Raw genomic sequence first — 24176 nt, forward strand, 5'->3', positions numbered from 1 at the left:
AGGGTTGTGTGTGTGTGTGTGTGTGTGAGAGAGAGAGAGAGAGAGAGAGAGAGAGAGAGAGAGAGAGAGAGAGAGAGAGAAATTGTAACCTTCAACATTGCATTGAAGGGGTGTGTTGGTTCCTGCAATAAAAAGACCCTCGCTTGTGCATGCTCTTGAGCTTCCTGCCTGAGTACTTTCAGGTCTAGTCGGGTCTGGTATAGGCAGCTCACTGCCAGCCACTTAGTACAAGGGACCAATATGTGCACGGATCTTTTCCATTACAGAGCAGTTGCAAAACTATAATTTCATTTGAGCGCCACTAAGGCTTAGTGAGGTGAAAGAGGAAATGTATGAGTACGATTATTATTATCATTATAATCACGTTTATACCCACTTTTGGAGATGAGAAAACTGAGAATCCAAACCCTTTCAGGAAAGAACTGGACACAAAACTAGGGCTTAACTTGAGTGTCCCGTGTGCACAGCTTCAGGCCTTATGCTGAAAGCACAGGCTGCAAATTGTCGGTGGGAGGCATGAGGACATTTTTAACACATTCTTTTGCGGTTGGGGGTCGTCAAAGAATGAGCATGCAGAAATTTCTTCTCCAGGGGGGCCGCCTGCGTGGAGTGCTCAGAATTTTGAGTATTTATTGTAAAATCGTGAGTGGGAGCTTGGAAAATTTGCTGAACGTGAAACGCAGACAACTGACTCACGTTGGGACGCATCTCTGACTTGAACTCTGGATCGGTGAGGCGAGGGTGGACGGCCCGTCCCTCTGGTAGAAGCGAATTTGGGAAAGGTGGAGGTGGCCAGAGCTTAAAATGCTCTCTTGAGGGTCAAGTCCGGGTAGGGGGTAAGGGAGGGGGAGGGAAGCCCGACACCCTGAGAGGTCCTCCGACGTGCGAATGACAGGTACGTGGATGAGGAGTCACCCGCGTTCCCAGCGCTTGGAGAATGGAGATGTGGACCTGGTAACGTGGTAACTATCTCTGGCAGAGAACATCCCTCCTGGCACAGCGGTTCCCCGGTTCCCCGGGTCAAGAGCATCAACGGCTCCTTCCCTGCTGTCCAGGCTGAGGGCTCCACCCCTTAAGCGGCCTTTGGTGTTGGTTGAAGGTAAGTGCAAGAGCGGGGGAGCCCTTACTCAAGGTACCTAACTGAGCCGAGAAAAAGGAAAAAAAATCGAAAAGAAAGAGCAAATGAAGCGGAAGTTTCAAGGCCCTCTGCGAGGAATAACAGTATAAATAACCGAAGACGTCTTGTAAACACTGCGGTCATAACCCCGAACATTAAACAGCCCCGGTGGCATCTGGCGCATCGGCCGCCGCTGGCTGCGCTGGGGCAGCGAGGGAACCCGGTCCCAGGCTCCTCGGACTCGCCTTTCTGTTTATCTCAACTTAATCTTCCCCAACGAGCTGTTCCGTAGCCTGGAAGATGTTTAAATTAAAACCCAATCCACCGGAAGTCGTGGAGAGGAGCTGAACGCGCTGACTAATGTAACCGAAAGGCAGGCGTGCGCGTTGTTATAAGTAATCATCAATTATTAATAAGATCTATATAATACACGTTGCAGCCCTTTGAAAATCGTAAAACACATTCCAAAGGTATGGCATTTACGTTTTTCATCGCTCCCAGTATTTCTTCACTGTTTGGCGGCTATGGGTTGCTTGGGTTCATGTACGCGCCTGGAAAGTTATAGAATGTGGAGTTTACCTTCCTGCTCACGTTAGCAGTTAAACTGTGGAATAACTGAAAATCAGATTTTTCTTTTCTGGTGTGTTTTGCTCTTGAATTGTGTAACTGTTAATAACTTTAATCCTTCCCTTTCTTTGTTTACAGTTACATTATTTCTAGTTGTCTTAAAAGTAACGTGCAAACTTGAGGGACTAGTTTCTTTCTGAGGTTTCAGTGCAAAACATCATCTGCACCTTCATAGTGGAAATCGTATTTAATCATTGTCTATCTCTAGAAGTTTGGATTGAGGTTCAAAAGAACCACTTTTATTATATAGCTCCCCCATAGTTCCCCATCTTTCTATTCCAAATATATATTTTAAAAAATCACACCAAATGTCAGGGTTTTTAGCAATATAAAGAAAGATTTATTTTTGAAAGTAGCAAAACTTGTTTGAAAAAAATATATATCTTTAAGTGAATTACTTTATAAATGTGACTGTCAAAGTCAGCTATTCTATGATCTACATTTTACAACATATTGTACAAAAGATACACACTGATAGGCTCTTATTATCTATTTATATAATTATAATTACATATTGCACTTGGACCAGCAAGGCTCGCAGAGTCATTCACGGTAGAAGTTAATAAAGTTAAATAGATGGGAATCGTTGTAAGTACAATTGACGTCCTCTGGTTTGGAAACGAATCTCCTCGTCGCTGTAAAGTGTTCTCGAGGGGTGGGAAAGGGAGAGGAGAGTTGCAAGGGGGAAGAAGAGACAGAGAGCAGGGAGGGCAAGGGTCGCCTTCCCGGGGCCCGCTCCCCACCCCCGCCCCGGGAGCGCGCCTTTCCCAGACTCGCACCTCCAAGGTCAGGACGCCGTGGTTCCACATAAGCGGCTTGCGGTCACCACTTCTTTCAGGTCACTCTCGGGTTTCCCGGCCACCATAAAGGGCCACGTCTGCAGGAGAGAAGAGGGTGGAAGAGGTAAGTGGCCATGGAGGAGGGGTGGGATGAGGCGGGAGCCCGAGACCAAAGGAAAGGGCGCCCAAAGGAAAGGGCGCCGTGGGGGGCAGGCAGTGAGTTGGAGAGGCCCGTTATCTCTGCAGTTTTCCCGGTGACCTAGTGCGCCCTGTGGCTGGGTAAAGCAGAAAGCAGCGTTGGCGCCAAGCCACAGCTCGAGGTGGTAGAGCAAAGAGGGGCTCGCCCTGGGTTCGAAGTGAAACCCAAGAGAGGAGACCCTTGGAAAGTCCAAAGTGGCTCCTGCCCTGCCACAGCCCGGAGGCAGATGCTAGGGTGAACCGGAGCAGGGAAGCCGAGAAGGACCTCGCGCCACTGGGCACCGGGTTCAAGGTGAAGCGCCCTGCTGGCACTCTTCTGAGGTCCTGGTCAGGCTTCCCAGCCCTCTCTCTTTCGCCCCCATGGATTTCCCTACTTCTATCTTTGGTTTCCTCCATCACAAATGCGGGTTTTAACCACAGTTTCTAAATTAATCGCCAGCTCTTAAAAACAAATAATGTTCATAAAAAAAATATAGCCGTGTATTTTCACATTGTGTTCCTACTGGGCTGAGCAAGCATAGCTTTCTCTTCCCTTCTCTGTTCTGTGTATAATAAAGCTCACTTAAGTTTCTTATTCAAAGATGAAGGCAGCAGCAGTTGTAAATGAAGGCACTGCTTTCATTTTCGTTCCAGATTTTAAAAAGCTGTTTACTCATTCAAAAACCCTGACTTTTAATTAGAAGGAAAAATATTTTTCACAACAAAATGTGGTTTTGCATCCCCCCCCCAATTCCTGAAACCAATTCAGAGAGAAGACAATTCAAACCTCTCTCGCTAGTGCCCACCGATAAGAAGACTTTTAAGAGGAAAACCTCTCCTTCTTATCATATATAAACAGAGGTGGTAGTTAGTTTTTGTTTTTCTTTAGCCCCTGGAAGGTTTAAAATTAAATCAAATGAAAAAGGAATTAAAATATAGTTCTTAAACAGTAAAATGCGGTTGAGAAAAATATTAGACTCAATGAGCATTACTTTTTAAGATAAAAAGTAACATGTTCTTAAACTTGAAGGAGAGTGACCTATTTTAATATTATTTATTACACTAATACTCGTCATAATGTTCTGATTATGCTGGTGTTTGCTAGAAATTCTGGCATTCGAAAATGTTAATCCATCTATAGGAGAAGTGCAGAATATTTAAATAGTTGGGGACTTATGTGACAATTATGGGGGGGCGTGATGTGTCCATATGTAAAGGTTCTACATATCCCTGGGAAAGAAACAGAGTTGGCTGTTCTTATTTACAGGAATTAGAGGGGGCGGGGAACCAAGTTTTACTCTTCAGCTGAAAGAAGAATAAAAGGATTACTAAAATGCCGCCTCAGCGCGCAGCATCTTGTCCGTGTTCGCTGTCCCGCACCGGCCCTGAAGGCGCTGGCGCGAGTGCGGAGGGATCCCTCCTCTTTGCCAGCTCGATACGCCTGCAAACTCCTAATTGGGCTGCCACGTCAAATACTCGCATAAATCAACGCGTTCCCGCGGCTTGGAAGGCAGAGAGTGAGGGCTATGTGGGGATCGCCGCCACCCGTCCCCTAGAGACGCTGGCTGGCGGTGACTGAGATGCGCGGCTCCCAGGCTGGCGCGCACCCTCTCACCGGGGACCCACTGCAGCCGCGCTGGGTCGCCCCCGCCCCCCTCCCTGGGACGCCGCCGCCGCACCGGAGAACTTACCAGGTTGACCGGGTGAATATAACCGTTCTCGTACTTGTCGTTGGCCAGGATCTGCCTCAAGTGGGCGATGTAGCTGGACGCCAGCCTAAGCGTGTCCAGCTTGGAGAGCTTGGTGTCCGGGGGCACCCAGGGCAGCGTGGTCTTGAGCCTGGAGAAGGCCTTGCTCAGCACCCGCATCCGGGCCCGCTCGCGCGCGTTGGCCGCATTGCGCTGGACCTGCTTCCCTTCCTGGCTGACCCCGCTCAAGGGGCTCTTCTTGGTGGGAGCCTTCCTCCTCTTGCCCAGGCCGCCGCGGCCCTTCTGGGGAGAGCCGGTCTCGCAGTTGGAGCTCTCCTCGGTGCTCTCGTTGGAAGTCACAAACTCCTTGCTCGAGTCCATTTTCAGCCCGTCGCAGTCCAGCATCTCCACCTCTTGAAGGTCGTCCACATCGCTGAGGGAGCCGGTGGACATGTTTGGGGGAGAGGATGAGAGAGACAGGGAGGGGAGAGAGGAGAAAGGGAAGAGAGGAGAGAGACCCCGAAACCGATGGACCCCCCGAACGTGGACTGTGGGGCAGCCACCTCGGCTTGGGAGCCGGGAGTTGCGGGTCTGGTTGGGTCTCACACCCCTTTCCCCTTCGCAGAGTCTTGAGAAGGAGCCGCGAGGGCTTCTGCGGGCAGGAAGCCGACGCTCTGTTTCCCCACCCCCGGAGTCGTGGCCGTAGAGGAGTGTGAGAGAGCGCTGAGGAATTTGGTGGACACTAGGAATTTATCTGGGGAATAGAGGCGGATCCTTGCAGCCCAGGGGAGGGGCCTGCCAGGCCCCAGCAACTCTCTTAGACCCCTTTCACAACCGGAGGGAAACTCTCACGCACAGCCTCTGATTTCCAGCTTGCAATGTGAATCAACTCCCTTGCAGGACGCAAATACCAGTCACCTTCTCCCACTCTTGGCTGGTCTGGGGAGGAGCGGGCCCTACTCAAGCTCCTTCTCCTGGGGGCCCCATCTCCTAAGGCCCGCTTTCCTTCTTAACAGGTCATAGCTGCCTGAAACCGAGAACTTTAGGAAAACGACCACATCCTTTTGCTCTTGCTGGGCCTTCCACCCACAAATCTCACTAGCATCCTCTGGCTACCCGCTTCCCCCCAGAAAACACCAATTATAATGCAGGCAGGGATCAACCACCTCCTGCCAACACCCTATAAGGCTCTGTGGCTTTTCCAAGATATCTTCACACCTTAACTCTGGTGAATTAAGACAGTAAGTGCTTTCTAGGATCATTAGGGTGATGACAGAGAAAGTACCAAAAAATCCATCTGCACTTGGTCACTCTAAAGATATCGAGGAACTGGGGGTGTGTACACGAACAGACTTGACCATTGCACATCCACACACAACCACACACAGTTTAGGGGGAGTGGAGGAAATGAGATAGAGTAATACTGGTGTGTGGAAAACATTTTGTTAGTCGATAATCTTTTCTTAATGAAATTAAAACTTTCCCCTAAATTTCTTTCTAGAAATGCAGTTAATATTGTCTTAAGAATGTTAGTTGCTCTCAGACATCACCTTGTCCGGGACTTCTGGTTTCCTCCCTCCCAGTGCTGCCTGCTGCCTTCGCCTTCTCCTTACATCCTCTTGGCTACCAGGGTTCTGCATGTAAAGCTGACATTACAAAACGTTAAGCAAAATGTCCTGTTCAGAAGGTTTTTTTTTTCCATCTCTAACTCCAGCCCCGACCATCTTTCCTGGAGAAGAAGAAAATCTGGGGAGTAAGTAGAAAAGCAAAGGGAACCAGAAACCAAGGGATTGAATGACATCGATGAAATGAAATCAGAGGGACAGAATGCATGAATCTTTCTTACTAGTTCTCCAGCTTTTCTTTCCTTGCAACTAAGCATTGACGATGAGGGGCTAGAGCAAAATGCAAGACCGGATTCTGAGCTTTTGGCTCGGAATCTGCACCCCTCTCCTACATTAAGATACCATATCTCTAATCCTGGGCTCAGCTGGGAATTCACTAACCTCTAACATTTTGTTTTGTTAGCAGGGTCTTGTTTGCTTTCCCCCTATGCTGTAAACTAAACAGATTGTCAGCAAATCAGTCTTTATTAATGAATTAGTGAGACCCCCCCCCCGCCCCCATAATATCTTTGCCCAGGGTCCAAAATTTGTTAATCACCGGTGTAGAGATTTATGGGCTCTCTTATTTTCTGTTGTTTGTGCAGGTGGAGATTTAAGTGACCATATCCACTACCAAGATTTATTGCGAGAGTGATTGATGTTATAAACCAGGAAAAGGACTCTTCACACAGCAGGGATGATAGAAATATCAAGTTGAAGTTGCCTTTGTCCTCATGCACAAATGACCCAGCACTACAACACAGAAAGTATAATAATTTAATCTGAGATCCAAGACAGCATTAAGAGAACACCCAGCAGGCCTGTTAAATGTTTCCCTTCTGATTCCCAAATTAGTTTTCTTTGATTTTCCCTCCCGTTTCTCAGTCTTGGTAAGATGAAAGTTTAAGTTATTTTTAGACTAAAAGAGCTATGTGAAAATGAGCATTGGCCAATACTTTGTGAAACGTGTGTGTGTGTAGCTACTGAGATATCTGCAAAATAACCACAGGTAATTTATTTATTTGGGCTCTGGAATGGGATGATAATTAAGAATCAGAACTATGGCCTTACCACATACCAGGCTAGTAAGCTAGGAAGGTTTTGCTTAGAGTACTTTTCTTACTGGAGGGAGAAGGTCTGGTTTTCTGCTACCCTTCAGTTGGTAAGCTGCTGAGGCTGTTTGGGGGATAGTAACGATCATAGTAATATATACATCCGAATAGATTTCTGCTCTCTGATTTTTCTAAGGTTTGAAACTTAAAAACAGCAATTTCTGGAAAGGAGCAAAACTAGCTTCATGCCACAAGCTGTTTTTTGTGCCTAGCAATGAGTATTATTTTTTAGATAAGTAAGAATTAAGTCCACTTATCCTGCAGTGATACCTTTAGTCTGGGAAGGGCTAGTGTGTTGATAATGAACTTGGGGTATTTGTAAAAACCCTCTAAGCGATAGGTACCTGTTCGGGAGCAAGCTATGAAGAAGGCTGTTATTTAGGTACATGATGTGCAGTCTTGAAGACAGTAGATTAAGATGAATAATACTTTTTCCTCTTGACACTTTGTGTCTACCCTGCTAATAAACACTTAGGGACAGATGGGTGGGGGAAATGACTTATTGTTGGATTCTACTGAGAAAATCAGTTAAGCTGTAACTTAAACTGTGCCAGATTCTCCCAAAATATAAACTATAATTCTGTGAGAAGAGAAGCATTTTTGAGAAACTGTATTAACTCTTTCAATAACAAGAGAAATCCTTTGAACATTACAGCTTCAAAGAACTAAATAGAAAACTAGTGGTGTGAGAGCATGAGGTAGTTACTAAAAGTTCTTACCTTAGTTTTAAGAGAGAATTTATGCCTCAGAGACATCTGGCCAATTTGTTGCACACTTCTAACAATTTGTTCTGCAAGAAAGGCTATCTTTGAAAGATTTCAATGCTAAGGAAGATTTATCTCCAAAAGTAGTAAAATGAAGATTAGGCATGGAATGTATCCTTGAACGTAAATCCTCTTTTATCAACTGATAAATTTTCAGGAAGTTCACATTTGATTCAGTTGCACTTGGATGGGATAATTTGCTTCCTTTTTTATGAGAAGAAAAACATCAGGGCTTCTTTTGAACTGACTTCATCTACCATCATCACATTCTCTTTCCCAGGGGGCAGGGAAATATGTCTTCAAACTCGAATTTTAGTCCTTTTCTCATACTCCCTACTAGTTGGCCAGGAGGCACACAGGCTGGCAAACTGGCGAAACTGCCAATTCTATCTTTCTTTCTTCACTTTTAATTAACACCTCCAGATGTGTTATTCTCTTTGTTTGATGGTAACCAACACCACTTCAACGATGTGCTGACCTTCCATGCAAATTGACACCTCTTTCTCCATTGGACATAATTGCCACTGTATCCTTTGCTGCTAATTGATTATTTTCCATCTTCAGCTTATAAGACTATTGAAATTTGACTCTATTTTGTTAAATTTTAACTTATTTTGTCAGGTGAGCGTTATCTCCCCTAACTGATTTCAAATTATAATGATGCTGGCCTGTTATATTTTGGCGGCCAGAGTGAATACAGCACTAGTGAGTGAGATTGGTGGCTATGTAAGGACATCAGTGATGGTGATGCTATTATCTTTACCTGGCACCATTTTAAAAAATTTATTTTATTGACATATAGTTGACTTATAATGTGTTAATTTCTGCTGTACAGCAAAGTGATTCGGTTATACATATACTGTATATACATTCTTTTTCATATTCTTTTCCTACGGGGCACCATTTATGATCAGTATTCAGAAGTCCTCTTGGTGTTCACCTTACTGTCCCCCTCCTTTTCATTTAATTCAATGAATTGTAGATCCAATACTACAGCACTAAAATTTAAAGCTGGCAGACAACAACAATAAAGTCCAAAGAAAGACTCATTATGGTTTTCAGATCCAAGAGTTAACCTTGCATCCCACATGCTCCAAAATGTAACTCTGAAAGCAACCAAGCCTGTGCACATGAAGGACAGAGTTTACCTTAAGGAGCAAGTGAGCTGAAGGAAACTCAGGCAGATAGTGAGAAGTAAAATTTTTACAAATCGAGTTTGAGGTCATCCTAAGTCTTCTAACACTAGCATATTTTATTAGACCTGCTCAATATTAGGAAAGAAGAGAGGAGAAACTGAACAACTCTCCTGTCAGGTGCTATGTGAGGTTCTTTGCCTCCATTCTCCCATTTTATGTAGAATCTCTCCTTTCTGTTGTCACCACTAAAGAAAGAGCTGCTATATGAAATAGAAATCTTTCTTTTAAAAGTTATATTTGCAATTTTTAATTGAAGTGTAGTTGATTTACAATGTTTCAGGTGTACAGCAAGTATATATCTCTTTGCCAGATTATTTTCCATTACAGGTTATACAAGGTTATTATAGGGCATTACAAGATATTGAATATAGTTCCCTGTGCTATACAGTAGGTCCTTGTCGCTTATTTATTTTATATATAGTAGTGTGTATCTGTTAATTCCAAATTCCCAGTCTATCCCTCCCCACCCTTTCCCCTTTGGTAACCATAAGTTTGTTTTCTATGTCTGTGAGTCTATGAAATGGAAATCCTAGTAGAAATGTGTGCCAGAGGCTTTCCACCCGTAACAATGAAGTTTTAGAAAAACTTGCTTGAGTGATGACTTTTCTGTGTCTTAGTGTAAAGCCTGAGCAAAACCTCCCAAGTTTTCCTAAAAAGAATAAATTTTAAGGATTATATGAAAGATGCCTATAAAGCATTTTATGTTAAATATGGCTTATTGATGGCAATAAAACAAAGAGGCCAACTTACTGTCAGGCCCCTTCCTGTCAGGTTAGGATAAGATGGGCAAAAAATAAAATCAAAGCTTCTTTCTGGTGATGATCTGCTTGTAATTACGTCCTTGTGGCAGGTGCTTTTAGCCTCAAGGAGCCAAAAATCATAAGTCATGGAGTTTAGATCCTGGGACCATCAAGAAAGTACTTAGAATGTGACTCGTGACCTCATGAGCATAAAATATATCCAGGTAATGTAGTATTTTAAAATAGAGCTCCAAAGGGATAGACTTTTAGAATTGGAAGGGGCTGAGAATCAAGAAGGCCCCTAAGTGGTCAAGAATTCTGTGCAGGCTCACATTAGTGGTCAGCTACAGTATTGCCACTTGAACCTGTGTCGTGATTTGCCTTGTAATGCTCCTTCCACTAAGCCAGATTGCTTTGAATTGCTTTTCCTGTTTGAATAATAATAAGAAATGGGTGAGAAAACTTATATTCTATTATCCCCTATTTAGTAACAAGACTCTGTAGCAATTGAACCCTGAACTATACAAAATGAGACAAATTTGAGCCGTCCTGGGGTATAATGATTTGAACTCTGTCTAAGGGGTTAAAGTAATGTAAGTTCCAAAGTGGCCTTGTTAAAGTAAATCTCATTTCTACCATGGGGACCTGATGGGCAGCCCAAGGGCCACTCATTCAATGAACACATCCTCAAATCTGCCCTCTCCTCTCCATCTCCCCTGCTAATTACTGGCTCAAGTCACCAAAATCTTTTACTAAGCTGACTACAAAAGTCTTCTAAATGCTCTTTCTGCTTCCATTCTTGCCTTTCTAAAATCATCTTCCAACAGAGTGATCCAAGTCATTCCCCTTCTTAAAATCCCTCAAAGCTTTCTATTGTGTTTAATACACAATCCAAATTCCTTATCATGGCTTACATGATTCTGTTTTGCTCACCACCCTCCAATCACACTGGCCATGTCTGTATCTCTCAAAAACACTGTATCATTGCCACCCCAGGATCCTTGTCCTCACTCCTCTCTCTGTTTGGAGGCTCCTCTCTGGCTCTCTGCATGGTGGAGTCCTTACTTTTCAGGTCTAAGTTCAAGGGTCATCTTCTAGGTAAGAACTTCCTGAGCATCCACTATGAATATTTCTGTCCCATCATCCTATTTTATTTATTGATCATAAATAATAATAGCCAACATTTACTAAATGTTTACCACAGACCAGGCACTGTTGTAAGCACTTTCCAGATTAACTCACTTAGTTCTAGTAGCAACCTTATGAGATAGGAACCTTGGAGGTGAGAAAATGGAGGCACAGAGAGATTAAGAAACGTGCTTAATTCATGAAGCTGGTGATCCAGTTGGCTCCTGCTGTGTTATAACCCAAATTGGTGGCTTAAGTTAGTGTCATTTCTCTTGGTTCTGTGGTTGATTGGGCTCAGCTGGCTGGTTCTCACTTGGAGTCTCTCATGCTGTTGCAGTCAGAAGGCAGCTGAGTCATCTGAAGGCTTGATTAGGCTGAACATCAAAGATGACTTCTTAATTCACACACCAGGATGGGCAGAACAGCTAGGGTTGGTCTGGCCAGGCATCTCTCTCTGTACAGCCTCTCCACATGGCTTCCTCAGCCTGGCAGTCTCAGGCAGTTGACCTTGTTACATGACAGCTGACCCCTTTCTGGGTGAGCATTCCATAAAATCCAGCTGGAAGCTGAAAGTCTTCTATGTCCTAACCTTGGAAGACACACAGCATCACTTTGGCCTCATTCTATTGGTCAAAAGTGAGTCATGGAGCCAGCTCAGATTCAAGGGGAGGGGTCTATAAAAGAGGAGGTGTGGTTCAGTGTGCATGTTTCTGTTGGGGGGTTCATTCTTGGAGGTTGGCCACTACAGGGGATAAATGGCAAAATCTGGGTTTAAACATGGGCCAATCTGAGTGTAGAGCCTTCACTTTAAACTACTGTTACTGTTTTGAAATTATTGTGTTTATTTGTATTTACTTTGTTATTGTCTCTCTGCCCCATTTCCTCCCCCATCACTGTAATGAAAGTTTTCCTGAGTTCAGGGACTTTGTGTGCTTGGCTTAATTGTGTGATCAGAGCCTAGAGTAGGGCTAACACATAAGATGTACTTAAAAAGTAGTTGTTGAATGAATGGATGGATGTTCTAGAACATAGCATATGGAAGGCACACTGTAAACTGTAAGATATGCACGTTATTTATAGGACTAAACACAACTCCAACATACAGTGGCTCAGACAAGTCACAAATTTACTTCTCTCTTTCTTATAGTGTAGACCTTGGCAGGTGGTCCAGAGTGGATGGGTGACTCTACTTCACAAAGATACCCAGGCAGCCAGGTTCCTTCTGTCTTGTTACTCTGTAATCCTTTGGGAGCTGGATGACTTCACATACATAGGTAAAGTCAGCTTACCCTCACCAGCCCTCAGGAGGGAGGAAAAAGAGGGTAGAGGGCAAGCAGGTTCTTTATAATAATGGGATCTAGAAGTTATACATATCACTTCTGCTTCCATTCTATTAGCCTCTTTAGCACAAGGAAATTTTGGAAATACAGTCTCTGAATATAAGGGAATCCATTAGTAGAAAGAAGGGGAGCCAATTTATTTTCTACCAGTGTATTTGTAGCATAAAGGATCAAGTTAACCATAGCTAGAGTAGAATATTTTGTTTGATTCTGATAGAAAAGGCAGATCACAAGTTCTCTATGAAGTTTATAATTTGTTCAAAGTACCAGTGGGCTTCACTTCTTATTTGGAGCTCAGAATTACTTGAAAAATATTTAACAATCTACTTCTGACTACTCATATGAGAAAACTCATCAATATGAGCCATTCCAGCAAATGTTGTCATTAACTTACTGTCAGTAAAATGACTTTTTAAAGTTACTGCTTTTGAGAAATGACGAGAAAAAATGTGCAGGTTGTTAAGGCTGTTTACTACCTACTATTGGCCCTAACTGAAACCCTGTAAATTGCTTATTTAATTTCTATCAATCTGATCATGCAGCAGGTAAATTTATAAGGGTTTAGAGCAAGTGGAAAGCTTTCTAAATTTTTTTTACTTTTCTGACCTATTTTTAAGGTTTGCTAACAGTTTATCATCTTAGTCAGCAAAATACCATAGACTGGGTGGCTTAAACAACAAACATTTATTTTCTCACTGTTCTGGATGCTGGAAGTCAGAGATCCTGGTACCAGCCTGGTTGGTTTCTGGCAAGAACTCTCTTCCTGGCTTGCAGATGGCCACCTTCTTGCCGTGTCCTCACATGGTCTTGCTTCTGAGTACTTTTGAGGAGGGAGAGAAAGAGAGCAGTCTCTCTCTCTTCCTCTTCTTATAAGTCCACCGATGCTATTGGACCCCACCTTTATGACCTCACCTAACTTTAATTACCTCCCAAAAGCCCTATCTCCAAATACAGTTACATTGGGGGTTAGGGCTTTGACATGAATTTGGGGGCAGGGAGGACACAAATCAGCCCATAGCAGTTATCTTTGGAAATTACAACTAGAAAATGGTTTTTCTTATTTATTATTATTTCCAACTTTCAATCTACTCAGGATATGCCTAGGACTCTTCTGTCATTTGAGGGTTTACTGCATCCAATGTTGTTATACCAACCACAATTAGAACAATAAGAACAACAAACCTCAGGCTTTGTTTGTCTTGGTTTTCTTTTTCTGAGAAATCATTAGGATGAAGAGCTTTAAATCCATGGTCTATGACGAGAAGGGTCATCTGATACTTATTCTTAAAATTTGCAAAGGCAATCCTCCTAGAGAAAGGAGGACCATTCTTTAGTTAGAAGCTCTAAATCAATTCTAAAGAACCCATTAGTAGAAGAATTTAGGAATTCTTCATCCATTGCATTTGAGTATACCACATAGCTCCCACACAGAAACAGACATGGGTTAGATCAATTCAGTACTGAAATTTGCTAAATGTGTTTTTGGGGGTTACTCAATAGACAAAACAAACAGTTGATTGACTGTACTGGGTTTTTTTTAACTGGTCACTGTGACATATTTTAGATAAAGCCAGTATTATTTTCAGCCAGAATTTTAGGCGAATACTAAACTGCCCCTCACATGAATAAGTTCTTTTTTCTTTTAACTCAATTGCAGAGCTGACCACAGTGAGACAATCTACCCAGGAAGGGTAGGGTATAACACTTCTCAAATGAATTTGGGCAGAAGAGTGAACTAAATGTTGGATGTATAGTGTAATGCTCACATCCTGTTAAATTATAAAACGTGAATGTTCTTAATAGAGTTACGATTTTTGTTCTTATGTTTTTCTCTTAAGTTATTGTGGCAAGTACGACACTAAGGGATTGGGTCTAAGTTCTGCTTATACAACCAGTTAGTTGTGTGAACTTGGACAAGTCCCTTAATTTAACTTCACTGGGTCTCAGAGTCCTCCTATTTAACCTGATGACAGCAGGGATGGGTCCCATAGTGTTTAGGGTGTATTAATTGAGATGATACATGTAAAATGACTTAGTTTAGTGCTTAACGTATGGTAAACACTTATAAGTAATGGCTGTTGTTGTGATGGTGGTTGTTGCTATGACAGTTATTTCTATGGCCCTTTTCAATAGTTGCATTCCATTTTTTTCCCCCCATTTTCACTTTAGGCTAGGAGTAAGATTATAAAAGATACGACTTTCAACAGTCATAGAACAACAACAAATAAATCCCTTTTTAACAACTAAACCCTAAAAACGTGTGGGGAGGACAGGAGTAATTTCAATAAAATCTAGAATTCTGTTATTTTGGATGAAAAGCAGTTTATGATGGCAATCGCAAAATTAAAAATCTATTCAGTATTAAGCTATAACTACTTTAGTCTTTCCCTTCACTTTCTGGTGATTTAAATGATTGCTTTATTAGCAATCATTCTTTTTTCCCCAAAATTAAATTTATGAAGTCTAGACCATGGTGGAATAATGATATAGCATGTTTTGCAAAGGTCTCATAGTAGGTCACAGAAATCACCAAGTGTTTGACTCTATAGGTAAAAATCACAACTTTCTTTATCATGAAAGTAACTACACTTTTTATATAAAAGTTGTTGCCAAAGATTAACAGACACAACTCTATTTATATATAATAGTTGCAGACACAACTATATTTATTTGGGATACCTATTTTAAAATCGATGCTGCATTATCATCTGTTTTGACTTTTTTGTGATGGAATTCTATTAATAAATGATTTCCTCTTTGCCTTGGTATGGATCTAATTTTAAATAATAGCTTGAGTTTCTTAGAAAAGAAAATGGACTATTCACAGTGAAGATGATCTGCTTGCCTACTCTTTGGCAATTCTATTAACAACTTTGAAAATTAGATCTCAGTAAAGCCAGATGAAAGCCAAAATGGCCACATCCTATAATCCTGGCCTCAAATTTCATTCTTATTAGGAAAGGCCAACACCTTGAATAGCTCTTGTCTTTTGAATTCATAACTAAAGAATGAACTTAGAGATTTTAAAGCACAAGACTTGTATTAATTTCCTAGGGCTGCTGTAACAAATTAACACAAATTGGGTGGTTTAAAACAATGAAAATTTACTCTCTCATAGTTCTCAAGACCAGAAGTCCAAAATCAAGTTGTTCACAGGGTCATGCTTTGTCTGAAGGCTCTAGAGAAGGGTCCTTCGTTGCCTCTTCCAGCTTCTGGTGACCCTAGATGTTCCTTGGCTTTCAGTCACATTATTCCAATCTTCATCTTTATCTTTACATGGCCTTCTCTCTGTGTCTCTTTCTGTATTGTTTCCCATCTTTTATAAGCATAGTTTCATAGGATTTAGGGCCCACCCTTATCCAGTATGATCTCATTTCCATCCTTACCTTAATTAACATCTGTAAAGATCTTATATCTAAATAAGGTCACATTCTGAGATTCTGAGTGGCACATGAATTTTTGGGGGGACACTATTCAACATGTCTCCATTTTTACTTTGTGACTTACACTACATACGACCATGAGCGAAAGTCTCAGGTTGGGTTTCCATGGAGTGAGAGAATCAAAATGGGTAAAAGCACATAGTCACCGGTTTGCATCATGAAGAAATTTCGACTTACACTGGATCGTTATACAGATGGAAAATGGTGCCAGCCTTTACTTCTGGTGATGGTGGGAAAAACCCCCAATCAACAAACCAACCAAACACACACACAAATGCTTTTTAAAAGGACACTGTGGAATAAAGGTTTTAAACTTTTAGAACAGGAGGAAAAAATCATCATGCCTCTCCAATAATATATTTACATATGATTTCTCATTCAATGGAGACCAGTAACGGAATCATGAAACCTCTATTTTAGTGTTACTCAAACACATACTTTTAAATTTTTATTTTCATATATGTATTCATATTTATGTACATTTTAAGTCTTACAGAAGTTGAGTCTTAAAAAATCATCTAAGAACTGAACCAATTATTGAATGTATTGTTCATCATTTTGCCTTTAAAAGGAGAAATTTTTTAAAATTATCGTCTATTGTAATGTTAAGAAAAGCATGAAAGGCTTAAGTGTTTGACTTTCAAATTTTATTTCTACCAAGTAACTCTACTTGATTCCAATTATTTTGCATTTTTAGATGCCCCTTTAATTGCCTTTCTTTAAAATGTGTTCAAGGTCAATATCTGATGCTGGATAATCTTATAATAAATGTAATGCCACTTCCCATTCCTTGTGGACTTCTATCTGTTGGACCAAAAGCCTCATAGACTTCCCGAACAGTAAAGCGTTAGCCTTAGAACATTACTTAAATTATGTAAATTAGGGGGTATTTCTTTTTCTTTTTTTTCTTATTTATGATAATATTTCTCACTGTGGAAGACAGAGATGCTTGGTCAAACAGATGTCTTTTTTCCTTTGAGTTGTTTTGATTTGTGTTGTTACTTCTGGACATACCCTGAAAGGTCAGATATATACACTCCTTTAAAGATTTTAAAACTTCAATTTAAAAGACGACGTGAATCTGATACAACTAATGAGCATTTGTTCTGGGCACAGGGAAGTGTCCCTATTGTTGGGTTGTTTGGTGGAGGTGAGAGTCAGTGAGGGCCTGTGTCCTCTCCAGCCAGCCGCTTTGCCCACTCAAGGACTATTCTGTCCCGTCTCTGCCCTCACACTCAATTCACCACTCAACGGCAGAGAGTTAACCCTGAGTTTCTCTTCTTTGTCATGATGTAGCAAACTTTTGGAGTACACAACATTTTCTTCTTAACACTGACAAATACACATTAAGAAAAGAATGAGCATCTGTTCTTTAAAAAGCATCATTTATTGTAAAACTGAAAATAAGTAAATCAAATAGTTACAATTACAAATGAGAGAAGGGTGTTTTTGAGTCAAGGTTTCCGTTGCTAAAATAAAAGTTTCAAAACATTAATTTAAGGGTTGTCTGAAAGTAAGGGAGCAGATATTTCTTCTGGTATTTACCTTTAATTATGACATTTATGATAATCTGTTAAAATTATTATTTAGTAATGATTTTGATCAGATTCTAGTGGCAGTAACCTTTGTGACTGCTTTCTACAATTTTAATATGGAAATAAAAGTATGTCTCTATTCTTTCCTTGTGAAGGTATTATTGGACAAATGTACTTTGTTTGCACTGCAGGTTTGTAAGAATTATGGAATGCCTTGAGTGGTCTAGATAGGGCATGGGACCATCATATGATGAGCTGTCTGGCTTCTTTGAATGTATATTTTAATGCTTTGCACTCTTTTGGAAAAATATAATTTCAGCACATGACCTAGTTGGGTTGAAGAGAGGGTATGGATGGTAAGCAAACCCTTTTCTTCCACAGTTCTCTCTTTATTATGGGTTCATTGGTGAGATCTGAGAACTGATTTAGATCTTAAACAGCAACTTCTACTAACATAGAAATCCACTGAATCAGTGGGAGTAATATTTAAGAGTGACCTTCCTGAGGAATTTTCTAGGTGCACTATCATCTCTAAGTTATTTAGTAATGTGGTTCAGATGTACGTGTGTGTGTTTTAAAATAAAACATTGGCATATAAAAACAACTCACGTTGTATTAGACTTCCATCTTTGATACTAGTAGTGGTATTGACACATACCAAGTGAAACTAGTTAAAAGAATAATATTATCTTAAAGCCCCTGTAGATATCATTATATCTTTCACTATGGAAAATAAATGACATGTAAGAATAAAACATTCTTTCTCAAATCCTAGAGAGCTAATGAATTTTTAAATCAAGTAACTGATGTCTGTTTAAAAAGTATTCGGTGCCATAGAAACTCAAACCTGTTGAGAAACAAAATATCTGGAGTAAGATTCTTTTTTTTAATAACGTAAGAGAAAAATGTCATGCAAACTAGGCTGATGGCTATTTGTCAAATGGCTACGTGCTCTGTCATCTCACAATTTTCTCTACAAGGGAAATGTTGAGAGTGATAATGTCTTTTTTTGACTGCTTGTTCCTAGAATGTTAAACTCTACACTAATATACTTCACTTACATTGTTTGTACATGTGCAAAGCAATTAGAAGAATTTTCATCTTTAGCACAATCCATGCCAATATTTTTCTCCTGAAATATCAAGATAACTGAGACAAAACTGGTATTTCGGGAAAAAGCTTAAATTAGCTAACCAATTGCTTTCCTTCTCTGCTTCACAAACATAATTATAAATTTAAAAAAATTCTTGAATATTTTAGCTTTCTTTTCTTATATTTTAGCTTTAGGTCTGTCCATATTGTGATAAAAATGCTGTTTCATTTAAAATTATATCCAAAAGAGTGGGATCGATTTGGCCAACTCATCCTTAATCTATAGTTGATTTCCTTTCAAGGCATGTTTGGTGTGATGTCCTATTTCAATTAACAACTACCAGGTCACAAACCAAACTCAACTGAGAGTTGCAAACTTGTGGAAACACAAAACTTAAATGCCTCTGACAAAAAGATAGAGGGTTTTTAAAGGAGTAGGCAAGGCATAAGTTATCATGAGGGCTGTGGGTAACTCTATAGTGTAAGTAGCCATTGACCTGTCCACCAAGTTACTGAAACCTCTCCGGGCACTCCAGGAAGGAAAATAAAGTGTTAGTAGAAGTTTCCTGTAATCCCTCCTCATCATGACATAGGATCCCTTGGGAAACTGCTGCTGTTTTAAGATTTCTGTACTTGTATGTGGAGTGGTAATTATCTTCCCAATGTCATATTTTAGGCCCCTTAGCAAGTAATCCAACTCATTTTTACTCAGTTGCCATCTTCAATAGCAGGTCTTTTCAAGTTGCTGGACCTCTCCCATTCTAGCTTTACTTTAAAATGGGCTAGTTAAGGGACTTCCCTGGCGGTCTAGTGGTTAAGACTTCACCTTCCAATGCAGAGGGTGTGGGTTCAATCCCTGGTCGGGGAGCTAAGATCCTACATGCCTCATGGCCAAAAAACCAAAACATAAAACGGAAGCAATTTGTAACAAATTCAATAAAGACTTTAAAAATGGTCCACATCAAAAAGATCTTATAAAAAAAAAAAAATAAAATGGGCTAGTTAAACAGTCGTGTAAATGTTAAAATTTAACAGACTGAAGCTGTTTCTTCAAAAGCCCCAATAATTTATAGATTGCATTAATTAAGTGAAATCAAACAACAACAACAACAAAGAATTAGATTTAGTACTTTAGAGATATTATGACAGCACTTTAATTTTCAGCAGCTTTATTGAAGTATAATTTATATACCACAACCTTCACCCTTGTAATTCAACGATTTTAGTAAATTTATAGAGGTATACAGCCATCACTATTGTCACAATCTAACTTTAGACCATTTGTGTCACTCCAAGAAATTCCCTCTTGCCCATTTACAGTTACTCCTCACTCCTGCCCCCAGCCCCAGGCAATCACTGATCTGCTTTCTATGTCTATAAATTTGCCTTTTCTAGACATGTTATAGAAACCATAAGTGATATAAATCAAACATTATGTGATCTTTTGCACCTTCCTTATTTCACTTAGCATAATGTTTTTGAGGTTCATCCAAAATATAGCACGTATTAGCATTTTATTCCTTTTAATTGGTGAATTATATTCTTGCATTTTAATTAATTAATTAATTTATTTTTTTAACATCTTTATTGGAGTATAACTGTTTTACAAAGGTGTGTTAGTTTCTGCTTTACAACAAAGTGAATCAGTTATACATATACAGATGTTCCCATATGTCTTCCCTCTTGTGTCTCCCTCCCTCCCACCCTCCCTATCCCACCCCTCTAGGTGGTTGCATTTTAATTGTTAACTGGGTATTTGGCATAGCATGGAAACACAGACCCAACTAAGGGGCATAACTTTGACTTTAGTATTAACATAGATATATATATATGTTAAGTGTTTTAAAGAGAAGCAACAAGGTAAGTACTTTCCTTTCACTTTTGAAAACCATAATGGAGTATGATGACTAGTTCCTCATAGTTTTTACTCAGGTTTCTTATGAAGATAACACTCAATTTGTTCTAGGAAGGCTGTAATGGAGACAGCAGCATTTTCTCTATATAAATAACTCCTGAGAGAGAAACTATGTTCCTATTTACACAGACACTGGCTGGGATATATTCCACTCCCAGGCTCCCAGGTTACATTAGGTTTGAGGAAAGAGGAAAAAACTGAATAACAATACAGAAAACAAATGCTTACTATTCTACAGCAGGGAAAATTACATGAACTACAGTTACACTCAGCATTATGGATGAAACAATGTTGAATGAAAAATCAAACCATAGAAGACTACATACACTATGATTGTATAGGGATATATATATACACATTATATAAAATATTATATAATATATACATATTTAATAAATTATATAGAAACATATGGGGAGGTTGAACACAAAGTTCAGAATACTGATTTTATCTAGGGTTAGTAAAGGGATGTGACTGACGGAACGCAAAAATAAATTCACTGGTGTTGGCAGTGTTCTAGTTTTTATGTTGAATAGTGGTACTAGGTGTTTGTCTTAGTCCATTTGGTCAGCTATAACACAATACTATAGAATTTGCGGCTTATAAACAAGATAAATTTATTTCTCACAGTTCTGGAGTTTGGGAAGTCCAAGATAAGGCATTGGCAGATTCTGAGGCTGGTGAGAGCCTGCTTCCTGGTGCCATGTTTGCACTGTGTCCTCACATGGTAGAAGGGGCTAAGAAACTCTGTAGGGTCTTTTTTATAAGACCACTAATCCCATTCATGAGAGTTCTGCCCTCATGACCAAATCATCTCCCAAAACCTCACTGCCAAATACCATCACACTGGGGATTAGCTTTCAACATATGAATTTTTTGGGGGGGGGGGACAAGCATTCATTACTATAGTAATGTTTTTTATTACTGTGTTTCATAACTTACATATGTACTGCACAAATTTCTTTTGCGTGAATCAAATATTGTACAATTATATCATTGTAGGATATAACTATGAAATGAACCGGATACAACCCCCTAAGTTTTATGAAGTTCATTAACTTATTATGTCTTCTCAAATAACACAGAAACAGATGTATATTTCGAAGAAAGCCATTCTTTGATAGCACTGAATATTTCAAATATTACAATCAAAAGAAAATCCACTAGCCACTCTCCATCAGTATGCCAGGAAGGACTAGCTGTTGAAGGTGATAACTTCAGTGAGGCCAAACAATTTTTTACCAACTGAATATCTTTGGAGTTCACTGCCTTTGGGATTGATTATCCTCTTCTCTTTCTCATTCACCTTTTGGGACTTTTCCCTACTCATTAAGCAGCTCCATTAGAGAGGAGGGAAAGGAAAGGAGAGGAGGTGAAATCCAAACCACCCAATGTTATTACAGTGTTGGTTAGCAAGCTGTTCTGGTAAGAGCTATTAGGACAGACGCTGAAATTAATGGCCATACGACATTTTTTTGGTTATTTGTGAAATTCACTTTAAGATGTTCTTTCATAAATTATTTAGATAGAGTCCCAGATAAAAATAAGCCTTTAGGTGGGTTCTGTGTCAAGTGACAGAAAACCCATCATGATTTAATAAGCAAAGGGAAATTCATTGGTTCTTACAGGTGAAAAGTCCAAGGATATAGTTGGTTCAGCATATTGAGGATTAGTGCCTAATTTCATCATTAGAATTCAGCCTATGTTTCTCTGCTGCCTTCTGCTAGGTTGATTTCTTTATCAGCCTCCAGATGGAATCAGAATTGCTGGCTGAAGGTCTAGTTACACCTCCTCCCATGTATAACCTCATTGGGGGTTTGCGGGGGAAAGAGGGAATGATCTTCTCCCAAGCTCCAGCAGAAGGTCTCATGGCAACTCAATAGCTCTGACGGGCTCACTGAATATCTCCCAAATTTAATCCTGAGAAAGTCTCTGGTTACCAGTTTTCCTTAGTCTTTCCCCAAGGCACAGATTAAAATCTTGAGTAGGTCTTATCTGTGACTCCCCCCGCAACCCCTTTCACCTCTTCTCACCCTTGTAATCAGGGTTCTTTCCTTACCAGTATTCTGAACTTGCTCTTTTTAGGCCACCATCAAATTGCTAGTCATAAAACAATGGCCTTTCCCTTCGTTTTCATTCTCTTTGGTTTCTTCCTACAGCATTGGTTGCTGGCTTATTGTTGGTTTATTATAAAAATTATATATAGTTTATTACCATTTACCCAAGTAGTGCATAAGTATAGTTTTACTGCAAAGCTTCCAACAAAGCAGAAGTATCTTAATCAAAATAAGAAAGTCCTACTTCAGACTTTTCTCAAGCCCTCTTTTTCAGTGTGGTGATCAACCTGAAAATCCTCCAAGTACTATATTCTATGTATATCTATCAATCAATCGATTGATAGATAGCTCTAGATTTATAGATATGTGCAAGAATATATATATAGATCCTACATTTGTATTATGCAATGCTTTTCATTTTTCTCTTACATTATTTGGAATCATAATATACATAAATCATAATATATAAATATATATATATTTCTGTGATTTACTTGTAAATTTAACAATATGACTTGGAAATCTTTCCATGGTAGCAAGCATAGATTTACCTCATTCCAATGGTTGTGTAATAGTCTATGGTATTACTGAACCATAATTTAATTATTTGCTGACTGATCCATTTAGGTTATTAACATTTTGTTGTTGTTATTTCAAACAAGGCTACATCACTTTCTCTGTATATACTAAAATTATTTTCTCTTTGTTTGGATCCTGTGACATTATGTACTTTATGTTCATGTTTGATCATGTGTTTTATTTTCACTGTCTTCTTACACAAATCACCTAAATATGGGCATTTCTCAAATTTCTGTTGCCGGTTTTCTCATTCCTTTTACATTGAATGATCACATCCATTTTCAAATCTTTATTACCATTTCCGTACACAGTTCTCCAATTAAGTCTTTACTCTGGATTTAATTCCTAAAGGCTAGGAATGAATTTTCCTATGCCTCCTGGTCATTTCCATATGAATATATCTCGCAGGCAGCACATCCAAAACTAAGCTCTTTACTTTCTCCTTCAAGCTAACTTCTCGTGTCACACTGATTACTGATGAGAAGGAAGAATTGGGATTACAGTGAACCAGATTTTTCAGAGGCTTCCAGCCTTATCAAACCAGCCCAGGCACAAGTTATGCAAGATGAAACTACGTTTTTACAATGATGATAAAGAAAACCTTAAAAAAAGCATCAAATAGAGAAAATAACTAAGGTTGTGAGATATCAAAAATTATTTGTCAGAGCCTTGTATTCTTTGAAAAATTATGGTGGTTAAAATCCAGCCATCAAAAGGGGCCCAATCAGATATCTCTGGTTAGGGTTCAAGTCATTGTAGATGGTGTGAGCAGACACTGTGCCCCATTCAATTGGTCAGTTGGTCAACAATCCAGATTAACCTTGGCTGGTCTGAAAAAATAGCCTTTCTTTTCTGAGTCTTGTAATATTATTGTAAGAAGTGTTGATATTCAGTTGGTAAGTACAAAGATGGCCATGCCGTTGGTTAAAATTCACATACTTCCATTTAGGTCAGTAAATACTCCAGTCTTTTCACCTGCCTCTTCAATCCTGCCTTGTACTTCCACTGATCTCCCCGGATTTATCTAAAAGGATTTATGCCTGGGACAACTGAAAGGCCAGGAAAGTAGGGGCACTTAGGAGCTTGCTTTAGTACTACAGGCATCCAATTCTCCTTAGTTAACAGTACAGGTTGTTAAATATTTTGAATATTATCTGTCTAGAACTTGGAAAATTATTTTTAAAATGTGAGTAAGTATAGGGAAGATGAAGGAGCAAATTTAAATTCAAGGTATTAATACATTTTAATCCACTTAAGTACAGTAGGAAGTTTTATAACCATTG

General features: G+C 39.8%; 1 protein-coding gene across 1 annotated transcript; it reads right to left on the reverse strand.

The window, feature by feature from the left end:
- Positions 1-2061: 2061 nt before the first annotated feature.
- On the reverse strand, positions 2062-5090 carry TCF21 (transcription factor 21). The gene is made up of 2 exons (XM_007103494.2): positions 4392-5090; positions 2062-2621 (listed from the first exon to the last, which is right to left on the reverse strand). Exons 1-2 carry the CDS (start codon positions 4839-4841, stop codon positions 2532-2534), a joined length of 540 nt encoding a protein of 179 aa, XP_007103556.1. The 5' UTR covers positions 4842-5090; the 3' UTR covers positions 2062-2531.
- Between the last annotated feature and the right edge of the window lie 19086 nt (positions 5091-24176).

Source organism: Physeter macrocephalus, chromosome 10 (assembly GCF_002837175.3).
Source record: "Physeter macrocephalus isolate SW-GA chromosome 10, ASM283717v5, whole genome shotgun sequence".
NCBI classification, from domain to species: Eukaryota; Metazoa; Chordata; class Mammalia; order Artiodactyla; family Physeteridae; genus Physeter; species Physeter macrocephalus.

Bases quoted from the DNA above. Each gene is read 5' to 3' on its own strand.
- TCF21 (XM_007103494.2), bottom strand. From the start codon at position 4,841: ATGTCCACCGGCTCCCTCAGCGATGTGGACGACCTTCAAGAGGTGGAG. The intron at 2,622-4,391 runs GTAAGTTCTCCG...TCTCTCCTGCAG, and splicing joins ATATTCACCCGGTCAACCTG to ACGTGGCCCTTTATGGTGGC.